Source organism: Paramisgurnus dabryanus, chromosome 16 (genome assembly GCF_030506205.2).
Source record: "Paramisgurnus dabryanus chromosome 16, PD_genome_1.1, whole genome shotgun sequence".
Lineage (NCBI taxonomy): Eukaryota > Metazoa > Chordata > Actinopteri > Cypriniformes > Cobitidae > Paramisgurnus > Paramisgurnus dabryanus.
Window position 1 is genome coordinate 33,684,488 of NC_133352.1, and position 18,182 is coordinate 33,702,669.

General features: G+C 37.9%; 1 protein-coding gene across 1 annotated transcript in view; it reads right to left on the reverse strand.

Annotated features, from left to right (window-relative positions):
• LOC135719263 (polycomb group RING finger protein 3) overlaps positions 1-18,182 on the reverse strand; it is a 68,278-nt gene that overhangs the window by 15,041 nt on the left and 35,055 nt on the right. Inside the window, exons 3-7 of the mRNA XM_065241890.1 lie at positions 14,668-14,785; positions 12,208-12,304; positions 8,402-8,457; positions 7,966-8,076; positions 30-118 (exon numbers count right to left, since the gene is read on the reverse strand). Of these exons, the coding sequence (XP_065097962.1) occupies positions 30-118; positions 7,966-8,076; positions 8,402-8,457; positions 12,208-12,304; positions 14,668-14,785 (471 nt within the window). The remainder of the gene's footprint in view (positions 1-29; positions 119-7,965; positions 8,077-8,401; positions 8,458-12,207; positions 12,305-14,667; positions 14,786-18,182) is intronic.

Genomic DNA, 18,182 nt, shown 5'->3' on the forward strand with positions numbered 1-18,182 from the left:
TGCAGGTAAGGGTAGTTTAGATAGTTTACCTGTTCATCACTCCGATGGTAATCATTGTCCTCTTCCGCCTTCTCCTCTGCAGCATCCTTATTGGACGGATCATCTGGTTTCTGGTCACCTGGTGAGATAAAATAATAACGGTTTAGTTTGGATGCAATGATTTAAAAAAACACTTTTTACCTTAATCAATGCTTAATCACAATTACACTAAGATTTTACACATTAATAAATTATTGCTTCTTAAAGATTGAATTATGTTGTGCATTCAAGTTCCCTCATGTACACAGAAAAAAAAGCAATTATCTCGACCGGCTCCCCCACACAAACAAGCTCGCACCTCATCAATGAAACCAGATTAATTTGATTCTCATCTTCCAACAAGAACACACTGCACCTGAGATGAGCAAACCAGGGATCTCATTACAAATTTATATACGGCTAAAAATACTCTTCTAATATTAACAGGAATCCGTAAGTTGGTTTAAGTCTGACAGCAGAGGTAGATTTAAGATGGGAATGTTTAGGAATATTTTACATTAAAATTCAGTGTAACCTCTACAGACAATATCTGCGGTGTACTATGGTAAGCAATTCTTTCACACCTTTCTCATGCTAGCAACGTTTGGAGACATGCATGGTGATCAATCACAGATTGACAACTGCCAGCAACTGCGATAAAGCACGGCAAATTGCGAAGAAACCGTGTATTTACATGTTCGCTTTGAGTTATTTTACACCTGTAATCTAGGTGGCGCTGATGGACAATAAGCTTCACTCATAATGATAAATAAATACATACATACATAGTAAGATTCTTGGTGTTCAGAGACAAAGCCAGATTTACTAAACAGGGCAAGTTAGCATGAGGGCGCAATTCCAAAAAAGCACCAATGGGAGAGGTAATATCCGCAGGTTTTTTTACTAAAAACGTGCAAAATTATTAACATAGCCGCAACAGCTGATTTCCATAATGATCAATGCAATCTACTAAGAGCAGCGCAAATTAGTTTAAGGTCGGACATAAGCAGAGCTGATGAGGCGCAGGTGATCTACTAACACCTAATGTGCTTGGGTTCAGCTCCACGGACATCGCAGGGGAAAATTCGGGGTGTGAAATCCCCTAAGCCATAGTACACTGGACAAAAAAATATGCGGTTTACAAGAACTTTTGAAACTTCTACTAGAGACTCCTCTTTTATTTAATTCAAGAAAAAATAACAAAATAACATAGCTTGGCAAACAATTATTTTTAATTAGTGATGCACCGATGTATCGGCTCCCGATATTTATCGGCCGATTTTTGATGAATTTGAAACCATCAGCATATCGGCAATAGCACGAGAAAGGCAGATACCGATTGTTTATTAATTAACTGCATAAAAAAATCCGTTATATGTAAAAAATGAGTTAATGTTGTTAATAAAATAAATGCTGAATAGCAAAAACCACCTTTGAAGGTTGTCACGCTGTCTTATTATATTTGTTTTAGCTTAATTTGTGCCTCTCTTATTATGTTGGTCAGTTGAATGTTAATTAGATCAAATCCATGTTTAGTAAAAATTATTTGATGCAGAAATAAACTAGCTAATAGACCAACTGTATAGTATTGTATACAAGTGTTTAATATCGGTATCGGCATCGGCCAGAAGTTGTCTGTTTAAATCGGTATCGGCAAAAAAAATCCTATCGGTGCATCCCTATTTTTAATAATATGCATTGCAAATAAACTGATACACGTTCAAATTCATGTTGTTATTCGGCCTTGAATAATGGCGCAAATACCAGCAATATTACACACGCAAACATTAGTAAATCACATTGTGTGAATCATTTAAATAATCTCCTCCCATAAATTTTGCGTCTGAAAGGAAATCTCCTAGAAATGCAATTAGGTCAGTCAAAAAATTACTAGACACCTTTTTAGCGCTAATTATCCACTGTGCGTCTTTAGTAAATCCCAACAGATGTTATTTAAGGGCAAAATGATGGTTGGCGCTGCCGCAAGGGTTAGTAAAGCTGGGCCCTATTCTCTTCTTATTACATTTCGATGCTGTAGCACCACCGTCCCCCGAGTTACAGTAGTGGCTCCAGGAACTTGATGTAATACTCAGATCTCGTCGGTCGACCAGTTTATACATCGTCCAAAAGAGGGGAAATTTGACGCAGTGATCAACCTTTGCTTTTTGTGGTGTAAATAACCGCAACCAATGTGAAGTCATTTATGGAAACTGATTGTTTTTGTTCTACCAAGTTATCGCATCAAACATCTGCGCTGAACATACATGGTCAGTGTTTAAAGAGCTTTAAGAAGTAGTTCTCCCAGAACGCTCTTTTAAATCTTTATTTGCATTTAGTTACACCCTTGTGCTTATGTGTTAGTATGACATTGTTATTGCATCACATAAGGGCTTCCAGCAGTAATAGAAAGTTCTGACGTTTCTAACCCTCAGCTGTTATGGTGTTTGGCCGTTCGCCGGACCCTCTCAAAACATGTCTTACGATAGTGAAAATGTTCCTTGTCTGGAAATAAGTTGACAGAGTCTGAGCTAATCCGAGGCAAGCAGACTGTGAAGGTGCAAAAAAGTGACATTTCCAGCTTTCATTTGGGTGGTGATGGACAGGGTCTCTTGTCAGGTGGCAACAGGGACAAGCTTAGGTAACAATTTTACCATACTTTCCAGATGAGTACCTTTCTTTTTTAGCCTGGCAACAGTGAATGTTTTTTCAAGAAGAAAACCTCAGGAGTCCTGGCATCATTTCTATACTTGTTATGCGCTCTGCTATCAATAAGAGATCTCACAGCCTGATCTCACAGGAATTCATACATATTTTACATATACTTACAAAGTGAAAAATACAAAAATGTATGCTTATTTAAAAAAACATCAATAATAAAGATACACCTCTAACCTCAACGTCACGAGGGCGAAAATGTAGGAATGTGGTCATACAAATTAGCCACCTCATAAAATGTGTATGGGACGGTTCACATATCGTGTCTTATACACACTCAAGTTCGTTATTTCAGATGTAGGCACATGGTATGCACGCTTACGTCGCAATGCGCACGCATTTTCTACAAGGCGCGTCTGCACCGGATCGAGTTAAAAATATCTTTTCAGAATGCCGCAAGTGCACTGCAGGTCATGTGACAAGAACCGACCAACAGACGCATTTTCCGTGCGGTTTTAGAAGCTAAATGTGACCCGCCCCTATGAATTGTAATTCGAGTTCACTAAAATTGTCCCCCAAATGAGCACACGAAAAAGTCAAGTCTGTGAATTTCTGGGATCCTTAACTCTTTCCCTGCCAATGATGAGTTTTTACGGCAATCTATATTTCCGCTATTATCCACTAGGTGGCGCCCGTAACCAACTTATAAAACACTTATAAAAACACTGAAGCATCCACTAATCCAAAAACAGTAAAAACTCAGTGTATGATTTGATCATAGTTGATCATGATCATCGACTTTATTCCTGTTAAATAACGACTTTATTCCTGTTAAATAACGACTTTATTCCTGTTAAATAACGACTTTTTAATGACTTTAATCTCGAGATGGTTTAATTTTTTTTTTTTAGCTTGGCCCTAATCCTCCTTTGTAGCTAAGAAATATGAGATCATAACAGATATTTAAAGATGCAATTTGTATAATCTGCGCCGCTAGAGGCCGCCAGATGAAAATAATAACAATTACGTAGATCAATGATGCTCTGAAGCAGCGTGAAATTGTGGGATTTGTTGTCTTTAACTCAAACGCTAAGGGCCATCAATCAGATGGGGACGAGAAATCATGTTACACATGAGGTAAAGTTATCAAGTTTTATCTGAGGACATTGTTTTATTTCATTATGTAAGGTTTCATGTAATGTTCAAAACTAAATTGTTAGTCATAGATGTTACAGTATTAGTCCAATACGATGGTTTGTTAACACAGCACAGAATTAAGTGTTCAGATTTACAACCTTACCATAAACAAGCGAGTGGTCCGACGGACACTATTACTTCCGCATTTGTCCACGACACTGTGGTCATGTGGTTTTTACGTCAGTAAAGGCCGTAACAAATGGTAACGTGGATATTAACGTCATTTACAGGCGATTGCACTGCCCCGTGTCACTGCTTAGAATGGCAATTTTTTCATTATTTACAAGTTGTTGAAAACAAAGAGATATTATTGGTAATCAGCTGGACAAAATATATAACACTGGACTAGTGGTTTTTGGATATTTTACTGCAAATATCTTACAAATTGTACCTTTAAGTATATTCCACAAACAAAATAATATCAGACACATTTTTTTGTCCAAAACAGCGGGTTTATATCACGTGTCTACTTCTGAAGCATCAGTGAGTCGCTGCAGCCTGTTGAGACGGTGAACAAATCCTTCAATTGTCTTTCAGCTCTATGAATAAGAATTCACAGAGCATGCACAGACACGAAAATTCACAGGTCTTGTATTTCAAACAGATTTACCATCCAAAAATAAGACAGGGATTCATTGCAACAAATCACAAAAGGCTCCAAACAGCCAACAAACATAGTGACGCTCACAGGCATAATACAGCACATAAGTTACTTTTTTTGGCGAAGAAAACATGTACTGTATGTTTAGATCTCTATTACATAAAAAAACAAATGCAATCATTATTACCCATCTTATACATCAACTTGCAAATTCAGTAAAGCAATTGTTTGTCTCAAACATTCGCTGTTCACATTTATGCTCTGAATTCATTTCTACAGTCTGAAAAACAAATCTATGAGCCACTTATCAAACACGCACAGCCTTCATGCAGAAACAGATGATTGACAGCTCCATTTAAAAGACCAACAAGCAGCACTGCACAGATTCTGTGTGTGTGCGCCTTGAGCATCAAGTGGTCAACCAGTAAGGGTTCAAAAAAAGATTTAAAGCTTTTTTTGTGTAACTTCCTGTCTCAGCATTCGGTTTCCTGTTTTCCTTGCCTCTAACTGGTTTTCCTATAATCTGTGACATGCTTTCCTCTCATGTTTACCTCTCTGTCTAATAGGTTTGTGATGCTTGAACTGACACATTGTGAAAGAAGAGACACATCTGTGCCTGAGCATTTACTACAATAACAGCTGTGCAAGAAGAAGAACATACAGACATTCATCTTTAAATCAATTGTGCACCCAAACGTTCTAGTTGTCATATGCGTGTTTTGTCATGAAACAATAGAGAAACAGTTGGATTGTTGGACATGTTGACTTCCTACTATGTTGCTAAAGGTGATGTATCAATCGCTAAATAAGCTCAAAATGTTTAGCATTTTTTCTCACAAATATACTGTTTTGCTTCTGGAGTCAATCGGTTCACTTTAATGATGAATTTCATGCTATTTGGAGCTTTGCCTGGTTGAGCAAATGACAGCATTTTAAGTAAGCAGTAAGGTACAAGAGGCGAAGCCTTCAACGAAACGGACTTATTCAGAGTACAGCACAAGCTTTGAGTATCTAATTGCTCTTATGAAACAATGACCAAAAATACAAATATTAAAGCAATAAAATGTGTTTCAAACACTGATCTATATAAATGAATGGATTGCGCATGACGTCACACTTGTGAAGCCACCCCGCCGCCATGTTGGTATACCCAAACGTTCTATTAAATCAATGGACGTTATCAGATTTTAATGATAAAACATCACTTTACTAGTCTTCGTTTTTATATGTGAAGTTACCCTGTACATTATTACAAAACAAATGTACCATATGTGGATGCAATAATTTGTAGTATTGTAATTATGTTATCTAAACTTACAAGTTACCTAAACTTATTTAGAAAAATAACACTGACTGTGAAGCTGAATGTCAAAAAAAAAAACTTTATTTATACTAGTGTCATTAACAGAATGCAGCAGACACACTCACCTTAAAGTTATTTTATAAATCTCTTATTCTGCCCGATAAAAACATAAACATTGCAAATAACACCAGAATTAACAATCAATTTGCGTACACATATTCTAAAAATGTATCTTGTGTGACTGATACTCTGTAACGGGGGTAAAATTAGATCATGATTTTGATTTTGACAAACTGTGAACAACATCAATGCTAAAGGTGGTTGCTAAGGGGACTGCTGTGGTTGCGTCTGAAATCGCCAACTTTCATACTAAATAGTAGGCAAAAATCAATACCCGAGACCAAAATAGTTTGTCCAAATTCATAGTATTTGAAAAAGGTAAACGAAAAGTACCTGGATGACCTACTACTTCCAGATAGATTTTTTAATGTGCATTTGATGGATACTTTACTTATACATGAGCCCATGTGAGTGAAAACATAAAAAGAGATTAGGTAACAAGAAATGTATACCTTGTGATTCATTTAAAGAGTTTGGTTCCAAAACGAAATAAATCCAATTAGACTAATTTGGGTGTTTGCTATACCAAGAAAGTTAGAAACTTTCACATATGATCTTTAGGTTATAATAACAAAAAAAATTCAAATCCATAATTTAATTTTTAAAGATGTATTATAAAAAAAATATTATTTTTTCTGCAAAATGCAAAAGTTTTTTTTATGCTATAAATCTATTGAATCAATATATAAATATACATTCATCTTTATCATGTTATATTCATTTAGTTGACTAGTGGTATACACTGATTAAACATTAATAGCATTATTCAAAACACTTACTTTGTCATATTAAAACACTGTCATTGCTGCAGTTATACTTGTCGTCGTTGCTGAACTTTTTTGACAGCGATCAGCTGTAAAATGTTTTGGTCCTGCTCTATTTTTGTTGACTTCGAGTAAAATAATGTAAAGTTTTTCATAAGATCCCCTGTGTTCAATGTGTTAGCATGACAGAATCTTGATGCTTTCGGTAGAACAAGCAACAGCCGGCATTATTCCTTCGCCCGAATGCCTCTCGCTAGTGCTGGGCGATTTGGCCTAAAAATAAAATCTCCGATTTTATTTTTTTTAATTCGACTTCCGATTTTTTTCGATTTCCCCCCCCACTTATTAAGAAAAGCAATAAGTACAAACGGCAGACAACTTAAAGCAAATTTTGCTTTTATTTAATCAAAAGCAAGACAAATGATTTTATTCCTTTCTTTGGAACAAACTTCCCACTCTCGCCGGTAGCCATGTTGTCACTTGCTGTTGCCGTTTCGTGTGTTTGTGCTATGATGATGATGTTGTCGCTTGCTGATGCTGTTTCACGTGTGCTATGATGTTGCTGATGTTGCTATAATAACGCTACGGAAGCCCCGGGCAGCCAAAAATGCGCCATTACAAAAAAATCGAATTACTTATTTTTTAAATCGCCCACAACAAAAAATTCGAATTAATTCATAAAATCGATTTTTCGCCCAGGCCTACCTCTCGCATAAATTATTCGATTTTTGATGGCTTACATTTCTTCCCCACCACAGAAAACAACCACAGGTTTATCAATGCCATCAACGTATTATTTTGTTTTTGTTTGTTTGTTGATCACAAAGTACAAAGTAGATGAGGAAAACTAGGATACTGTGTGTATTAAACACGCCACCATCATTGTTAACAATGCATGTGTTGGTGCGCTGTGATTTGTTGAGTGGATTTATTGCATTCTGCAGAGATGGAGGACTGGCGTTTGTCATGGTTTGTAAAAATAAGGGGGAAAAGATGACAGAATAACACGACAGATATCAGATTTACTTTTTAATACTAACCTGATACAATACTGATTTTGGCGGTAACGTTTCTTTTGGCGTTTTTTTGGAACCAAACTCTTCATTTGTACTTGCTAAACAACACATGAGTAAATTGTGGTTGCTGCTAATTACATCATTGGACAAGAGACATACGGCTCAGTCCAAAGGTCACCTGTCCTTTTCGAAACGCATTATGGTAGCCACCACAGGACAAACACGTCATCGTCTGAGACAACGTAGTGACAAAACAGGTACATCAAATTTAAATGTTTGTCTTCAACGTACCATTCCGCTGAGCGTCAGGAAGGGTTTTTGTGTTGCACAGTTCTCCTTTAATGTCTCCAGGCACCTCCATGCCTAACTTCTGATAAAACTCCCTCTGTTTCTTCATCTCGGCTGCACAGGAAAAACAATTTCAAGTGAATAAGAGACTTAAGGTCAAACAATACAACAGCAAAATAACCTACATACATGACACGACACATTTGGTCAGATTAAGTGAAATTGAGATACACCAACAAATATCAGTGTTACATTATAAAAACATACTTTATATGCAAGACAATGTTATTGTATACTAATATTTTTATTGTTACATTATTTAGAAAATAAATGGGGTTTCGTGCTATTCTGCATTAAATGCTATTACAACATCGTCTTCCATCTGCATACATCTTACTAATAAAGAATATGGCAGGAGCAAATTAAAAGAGATACAAACCTTCTTGCAAACCTGGCACCAATTTATACACAATATCCTGCATTGTTCGGTCATGTCTGAAAGAGATAAAGAAACAATACACATGATTACAGTAAAAAACATTTGAAGAAAAAGAGATGCCCTAAAAATAAACCAGGACAATTGCGCTATTCGCATTCGGTAGTAATGTTTCCTCATAACTGTGATGGATAATGATCACACACGTCTCTATGCGCGGTGATATTTTATTCTCTTGTGACTGGCGGCCCTCTCGGGCTGCTGATGAGAGCTCGGAGGTAAAACCTATTAAGCGTGTGTTGACATGTTCATCCGAGAGCCCGTTTCCATGCCACAAAACACGCAAGTGAAGGCCTCAAGCAGCCGACACAGGCACCAGTGTTCAGATCAACACATCTTGTATGATAATACTACTTACAAGGACCATAAATTAAAATAAAATACAGCAAGCAGAAATTATGGGGTCAAACCAAACAAAGGGCAAAAGGTGAGTTTGGGAAAGCAGTTTGACACAAATGAAAACCTTATGATTTTGAGCTGAAGGTTTTCAAAGATATGCAAAATATGCAATTGATAATGTAAATGACAAATAACAAGTTTCATGTCAATATACAAAAGTTTGTGCGAAGATAGAACCTCATGTCCAATTTGTTGTTGTGTTATACGAGAACGGAGTGGTCTATCAAAAAGCTTTTGATAACTTTGTGTCAGGAGTGTCTCTAGATGCTACACACCAAATTTTATACCAATCAAACAAACACTAAGAGGAGTTCAAAGTAGTTTTCTTGGAAAATTGAAATTGGCGGATAGATTTTCATGACTATATGATGTCATATGACGCATTCAAATTGTCATGAGCTGTGGCGAGGCATAGCGTGAACAGCGCGTAGGTCGTAGGCCTAGCGTGAACAGCGGGTAGCGGGTAGGTCGTAGGCGTAAACAGCGGGTAGGTCGTAGGCGTAAACAGCGGGTAGGTCGTAGGCGTAAACAGCGGGTAGGTCGTAGGCGTAAACAGCGGGTAGGTCGTAGGCGTAAACAGCGGGTAGGTCGTAGGCGTAAACAGCGGGTAGGTCGTAGGCGTAAACAGCGGGGTAGGTCGTAGGCGTAAACAGCGGGGTAGGTCGTAGGCGTAAACAGCGGGGTAGGTCGTAGGCGTAAACAGCGGGTAGGTCGTAGGCGTAAACAGCGGGTAGGTCGTAGGCGTAAACAGCGGGTAGGTCGTAGGCGTAAACAGCGGGTAGGTCGTAGACGTAAACAGCGGGTAGGTCGTAGGCGTAAACAGCGGGTAGGTCGTAGGCGTAAACAGCGGGTAGGTCGTAGGCGTAAACAGCGGGTAGGTCGTAGGCGTAAACAGCGTGTAGGTCGTAGGCGTAAACAGCGTGTAGGTCGTAGGCGTAAACAGCGGGTAGGTCGTAGGCGTAAACAGCGGGTAGGTCGTAGGCGTAAACAGCGGGTAGGTCGTAGGCGTAAACAGCGGGTAGGTCGTAGGCTTAAACATCAAGTAGGTCGTAGGCTTAAACATCAAGTAGGTCGTAGGCGTAAACAGCGGGGAGGCGCAGCGCGGACAGCGGGGAGGCGCAGCGCGGACAGCGGGGAGGCGCAGCGCGGACAGCGGGGAGGCGCAGCGCGGACAGCGGGGAGGCGCAGCGCGGACAGCGGGGAGGCGCAGCGCGGACAGCGGGGAGGCGCAGCGCGGACAGCGGGGAGGCGCAGCGCGGACAGCGGGGAGGCGCAGCGCGGACAGCGCGTAGGCTATATACGTAGCGTGAACAGCACGTAAGCGTAGCGTAAACGGTGGGTAGGTGCAGCATAACATCTCACTTTTTTGCATCATTCCATGGCATAGCATGAACAGTACTCTTTAATAGCCCATAATAAAACTGATCTTAAATCCGCACTCGTGCCACTTTGAGAATCGAGGCTACGATATGTGTCAGAGTCCAGCTCTCCGTTAGCTGATCCACTCTCTAAGGACGCGATGATGAGAAAGCTCATGGCCGGAAGGCAGCGCGGCACCTGTGTCCCTGGTGCTCAGCCAGAGCCACCACCTGTTCCCAAATCCCTGCAGCCCAGCGGGGACGGTAGAGGTCCAATTAACTGCCACTGAGCTTCCGCAGGGGGGAGCAGAAGGCCTGGTGCTGATGGGGTGACTGGCATTTAGGTAGCTTATCCACAAAAGCTCTGTTTTGTTTTGTGTGTGGGGTGGGTGTCTGTTTCTGAGACAAATCGATGACCTGCCACTATAATACAGATAAATTCAGTTTTTATTCGCAATTAAACAGCTGGCCTCATAAATACTGTGGTGTTTAACTAAGGACAGATTGATCATGCAGTGGTATGACAGCCACACGCCGTAACACAACTGACCCCACACCTATATCACGTGATCCTCTTGTACCCTACACCCCATAAGGTTTTTATCTCCTCTGAGAGCTGGAGCTTCTGTACCATTTAAAATGTGAGGTAGCACAGGGACCACGATGAATATTTAATGCATCTGGAAATTGTTTCTCATCAGAGCGCAACTTCAAGCTTCCATGCAGCTAAATGACAATTACGAAAGAGTTGGCTTCCGGCCCGGCGCGCCAGTGAATCTATTAGATCCAGGAAAGCGGGGATGCTCCAGGGGCAGATGGACGGCCCTCCCCAACGTTTACTCGCCTACTTATGTACGAAGTAGAAAATGTTCTCCACTTTTGTACTTGTAAAGTATATATTTTATGTAAGATTCACTGGATGTAACACTGCTTAATTTGGTTTTTGAAGAGCCTCTTTTTTTACTCCTTTGACCTCAGGCACCTGCAAAATCTCAGCTGGAAAAGGAGCTGGGACTGCGCAAGATGCTTTGGTGCCATCTAGGGTTGCTAAAGTCTGGGAATTTTCAAGGCTGAAAACTTTGCATGGAATTAACAGGAATAAATTGGAATAAACAGTAAATTTGAAAATATTGCAGAGTTGCTTATAACAAGGAACTTAAATGTAGTTTTAAAAAATCTTGCAGCATAATTTTGTTTAAAACAACAATGCAATTACGGTTGAATTTTTACCATGCACATATTCATCAGTCACATGCACACAGCGCACTGCTTACTGAAGGGCCATTAAGGCCACACCCCCTGCACGTACTTACATTCTTTCACAACATGCACAGAGCATTTCTTGAAGCCAGTATCATGCAGAAATAGTGTACTGAACGTTTGGACACATTACTACTTTAATGTTTTGGAAAAAGTCTCTCAAGCATGCATTTATTTGATCAAGGATTTTTTTATCAAATAAATCCACAGCTTGATGAGCTTAAGTATTGATTGAACATTTGTACTGCTATTGATGGAAGACAATGCAATGCTCAATATGGCCGAATCAATCATGTTACATATTAACCCCTCCTTGATCTCAATCTGCAGTAAACCTCTCTTTTATGCACCAAATGACATTGGTTTAGCATTGGTAACAGACACACATTGTCCTCCACAAAATGACATCAAGATGCACGATTAGGGCTTTCAGGTCACATCAGACGTTTGACTAGGATGCGTGCACTCCCACAATCCAACCAGATTGGATCGCTCCACCCTGGACTTCAATCATTCACCCTCGAACAAAGAGAGATGGAGGAAGTCAATTCGCCATCAAATATCCAGAGGGATGCACAACATGCTATAATACACACATACACACACACACACGCACACACAGCAGCCAGCAGTCAGGATATTATCATTCATCCGTGTGCGCTGGTGGACCCCTGCTGGGCCGAATTGGCATTTTTATTGACTGAGATGTGTATGAGTGTGTGCGCTTCTAACCCGATGTACTGCAGTGGATGGCTCTGATGAATGACAATCCGACACGTGGGACATGTGTTGTTTTCCTCTAGGTATTTCACCAAACAGCTCCTGCAAACTATACAGACGAACACACAAATGCGAAAAAGCTTTAGTTAGGGGTCCATTTAATATGTATGGCATCACAACAAGTATGGTGATCTGTGTGACACTGTTAATATATGTTGACTCAAACTAGAGGCTGAACAAAATAAAATGTTAAAAACAAATAAATAAAATTAAATTAATAAACGATAAATAAAATTAATAAACAATGTAAAATTATGTTTGTTTAATAATTCTGAGGCATGTGATCAAGTGAAGTCAAAAGTGACACAAGTCTGCCATCTAGTGTTCATTTCAGTCACTGCAACACTGCAGTAAAGCAAGTGACACCCTTCAAAACTAAGATGATGGTGTATCATACATCATACAATTCAAGAAAAAATTCTTACCCCATTGGCAGATTTTTGCAGTCTTAAAATTAGACTTATTTTCTTAGATAAATTGTTCATCATGAAAAAGCACCTTAAATTTAAGAATTGTTAGATATTTTTACTGAAAACAAGAAAAAAATACTAGGTAAGAGTCATTTTTGCAGTGCACTGCAAAAAAATGATTTTCAAGAAAAAAAAATCTTAATTTTTTGTCTTGTTTTCAGTAAAAATATCTAAAAATTCTTAAATTAAAGGATTAGTCCATTTTCTTAAAAAAAAAATCCAGATAATTTACTCACCACCATGTCATCCAAAATGTTGATGTCTTTCTTTGTTCCGTTGAGAAGAAATTATGTTTTTGAGGAAAACGTTCCATGATTTTTCTAATTTTAATGGACCTTAATGGACCCCAACACCTAACACTTAACTCAACACTTTAAAAATCTTTTTCAATGGAGTTTCAAAAGACTCTAAACGATTCCAAACGAGGCATAAGGGTTGTATCTAGCGAAACGATTTTCATTTTTGACAAAAATAAAAAATATGCACTTTTAAACCACAACTTCTCGTCTATCTCTGGTCATATGACGCGCTAGCGCGACCTTACGCAATACGTCATCACATCAAGAGGTCACGGTTGACGTATGCAAAACTATGCCCCAGTGTTTACAAATGTGAAGAAAGAGGGCCGTTCAGACGTTGTTGTATGTCGAATGACACTAATTAATGTCTTTGTGTCGGTTTATTGTTTAAAATGGTCCACAAATGTGCGTTTCATATATGTAACACGTGAGCTTCCTACGTCACTACGCAATTACGTGAGGTCGCGCTGGCGCATCAGAGGACCGGAGATGGACGAGAAGTTGTGGTTTAAAAGTGCATATTTTTATTTTTATTGTAAAAAATGACAATCGTTTCGCTAGATAAGATTATGCCTCGTTTGGGATCGTTTAGAGTCCTTTGAAACTCTGTTGAAAAAACTGTTAAGTGTTGGGGTCCATTAAAGTCCATTAAAATGAGAAAATTAATCATGTTTGCCTAAATAAACATAATTTCTTCTCGACTGAACAAAGAAAGGCATCAACATTTTGGATGACATGGTGGTGAGTAAATTATGTTTATTTTTATTTTTATTGACTAATCCTTTAAGATGCTTTTTGATGAGCAAAACGACCCATAAAAATAAGTCTAGTTTTTAGACCAAAAATATTAAATTTAAGTGATTTTGTGCATAAAAAACAAAAAACAAAAATCTTGAAAATTTTTCTTAAACCTAAATTTAAGAAAAAAAGGCTTACCCCATTGGCAGATTTTTTGCTTGTTTTATGCACAAAATCCCTTAAATTTGATATTTTTGGTCTAAAAACTAGGCTTATTTTCTTGGGTCATTTTGCTCATCATTGGCAGATTTTTGCTTGTTTTAAGCAACAATTTACTTAAATTGTATATTTTTGTCTAAAAACTACTGTTATTTTTATAGGTCATTTTACTTATCAAGAAGCATCTTAAAAAAGCATCTTAATTTAAAGTCATTTTTTGCAGTGAAAGTTTTTGATCCACTTCAAATGTTGACTTCTTGCAAAAATATGCCCATTGTTTCTTGCATTTGGGACATAAATCTACTCAACAAATGTGTTTATTTTAATTCAGGTTTTAAAATCTCAAAAAACATCCCATTATGCATTATGCAGTGAAATAATTGCATATAATGCCTGCTAAACTGTATTTTTGTCTTTGGGAAGCAGTCTGGTTTCATCCCACTTTGTGGTTTCTTTCCTCTCACATCAAATAAATTCAACTTAAAGTAATATTATATGCCCATTTATTTATTTATTTAGTACGTAACCCTGTAATAGGCTGGATAATGTACAGTTAGCCTGTCATTATCGCACATTATACCCCTTCAGAGTGAAAGGAGATCCTGATGACCCCGTATTGATAGACGAACTGTACATTAATGCAGTGGTGTGAAAATTGTGCTGGTGGGTTTATAAATGACACTCACAGGTGTGTAAGCACTCGGTGACCGTTGTGGCGTCGATCAGGTACCCCTCACACAGACGGCAGGTTATGTGGGCATTGATGTCCCACAGTTTAATCTTTCGGGTTAACATCTCGGGGTTCTGGATGATAAAAACAGACACACATTAAAATGCTTTATATCAAATTAAGCTAATGAACTACATGAAGAGTCACCCTGTAGTCATAAAATGAGTCAATTTTCACCTTATACCAGCCTTTTATTTTATCTTTAAAAAAAAACTTTAACACAAATAATTTTCAAATAAATTACATTTACAAAAAATTCAAAAATCTTGTTTTAAAAGCATGCATCAGGTTTATTTTTAATGCACATTCATTTTATGCAATAAAAAAATTACATTTCACAATTTTTATGAAAGTTAAGACCTGAAAATGTCAAATGGTGTAACCGCCAATTGCACCAAAGAATGAGAAATATAAAATATTTTATCCACCTTGATGGCATATAAGCGTAATCATAAAAAAATGATTTTAAAATATCATTTTATTAGTTATTTCTAAATGTAAACTTGAATGGGTTTTTGTCATATTTGTCCGGACATATGCTGAAAACAGCTCTGTTTTCTAAATAATCTTTGTAAATTACACAATTTTTTATGAATATATTTATATTTCATTAAAAAAAAATACAAGTTACACCAATTGACACAGGTTACACCACAACCACATTGACATTTTTGCAAAATAATCCCCCAAATATTCTTTCAAAATGAAATAAAAACGTGGTTCTCAAAAAAGAAAATGTATGCAAGTAATCACAAATTTATTTTGAAATTTTAACCCTTTTACATTTAATGAAACCATACGGACACAAAATAATAAACGATAACTTAAGTGACTTAAATGTATACATTTTACTTACATGTAATAAAAACTGATCTGTCAATTGGCCTGACACCCCTTCATAAATAGCCATCATTCTTACTGTTAACCCAGAATTAGGTCACTCGGTTAAACCTTGAAATTTTTTAAGGTGTCATCAGCTCAGCAGTAAGCCTCCACCCACTAAATCAAAACAACCCTGTAAGTGTTGTTAAAGAGTCTGAAATTAAAGAATGGGTGTATGGTTATCTTAACTCTGTGTGAAGACTTTGTTTTGTTTAACTAAGACTACATCTCTGTTTGTCTTAAGACTAGGAGTGTTGTTTATTTTGGGATACGCCCGTGTGAAGTAGCCAGACTGTATTGACCAAACTGTTGTATCCACCAAAACACCAGCCCTGTCAGGACACAAGCTGCTTATTTTCAATACCGATAAAACAGATTATTCACAACACACCAGCATCCCACCGCTGAGAGAATAATTACATCTGCTAGAGCCGGGTGATATTGACCGAAATTCATATCTCGGTCATTTTGGGATGAACGCTGATTTATAATCAAAATCTCTGCATTTTCTACAAAGTGAAATAAATGTTTACATGCAAGTTAAAGCCTCAGTGTAAAGTAGGGTCATTTCAGACTATACCCATATAGATGGTAAGGATGTATAGCCTGCAATGCAATACATTAAAGATACATATGAACCAGCTACTGATGCGATTTGCCTCATTATGATGCACTGCTGTCCGATTTCGATTCGGTCCAACATGATGTCATTCAATGCAGTATTATGCAATTAAATAATATGATGCTATGCAATTTACATTTACAGATAGTTTCCACATATTGGATTTAAACACGAGCGTCGGAACCATCTTAAAGGGATAGTTCACCTAAAAATAAAAATAAATGTCATTAATGACTCACCCTCATGTCGTTCCAAACTCGTAAGACCTCCGTTCATCTTAGGAACACAGTTTAAGATGTTTTAGATTTAGTCCGAGAGCTTGTTGACCCTTCATTGAAAATCTATGCGCGGTATACTGTCCATGTCCAGAAAGGTAATAAAAACATCATCAAAGTAGTCCATGTGACATCAGTGGGTCAGTTAGAATGTGTTGAAGCATCGAAAATACATTTTGGTCCAAAAATAACAAAATGTATGACATTTTTCAACATTGTCTTCTCTTCCGCGTCTGTTGTGAAGCGCATGCGCGAGACTAAAGTCACATGACTGCGTGATTGGTGATGTGTTATCCTCAGACATGTTTACAAACTTTTTTTTTTCAAACTTACAGCGTGCGTCTCCCTCAGACTGTAAACGGAGCCTGATTGCACATAAAAAACAGCTGGGGCGCACCAGATAACACGTCAGCCGCGTCCCTGCAGTCAAGTGACGTTAGTCTCGCGCATGCGCTTCACAACAGATGCGAAAGAGAAGTCAATGCTGAATTAAGTCGTAAGTTTTGTTATTTTTGGGCCAAAATGTATTTTCGATGCTTCAACACATTCTAACTGACCCACTGATGTCACATGGACTACTTTGATGATGTTTTTATTACCTTTCTGGACATGGACAGTATACCGTACGTAGATCTCGGACTAAATATAAAACATCTTAAAATGTGTTTCAAAAGATGAACGGAGGTCTTACGAGTTTGGAACAACATGAGGGTGAGTCATTAATCACAATATTTTCATTTTTGTGGGGGGACTTAATCAGATTTAAAAGTAATTTGAACCTATTATTATTTATATTGACAAGAGATGAGTGGCTACAACTTATAAAATTAAGTTGACATATTTCAAGTTAAGTTGACATACAACTCATATCTAGTCACGATAAATATTATTAAATTATGAGTTGATTAAACAAAAAAAATGAATGCAGCAAAGAATTCTTTACAGTGTAATGATATTTGACCCACTCACTTTTTCTCTAATTTAACGCATTTGTCTGTTCACTTGTCAGAGAGCCTTCAGTCAAATCCATTTTACTAGGAATTCCCTGATAAATTAAACTCTGTTCCGCATTTTAGCTACAACCTTGACTTTCCCACCCCTGCTTCCTCAAATCATCATTTAGAGTCCATAAATCCATTTCGTGTTTTCAATACTTTTGCCAACTGAACTCCCGCAATACAAAAAGGTAAGCAAAGCTTTAAGGCTATAAAAGCAATTGTTTAACTCTTTCACCGCCAGCGTTTTTAAAAAAAGTTGCCAGCCAGCGCCAGCGTTTTTCATGATTTTCACCAAAGTTGAATGCCTTCCAGAAAATGTTCTTCTTTAAATATATAAACATACAATATACCAAATGAAAGAACAGACCCTCTGCTTTCAAACAAAAAAACCCCGTTTCCTCCTACCTTTAGTGGTTCTTTTGCAATCAGCTTTTAAATATGGGTAGGTTTTTGCAAAAACACCATATTTTGAGCAAAAAGCAGAGATAATTCCATTTTTGTGACGGACTTTTCATAGAGATCCCATTCAGAGCGATCTTTAAAACAGACACGGACATGCAGCAGCTTGCCATAGGGCAATACTTCCGGTTTAAAAAGTTGCGGAAGGGCGCCACCTGGTGGATAATAGCGGTATTGCGGAAAGACGGAAAATCTCGTCATTGGCGGGAAAGCGTTTTCTCTTAATTGACGAGAT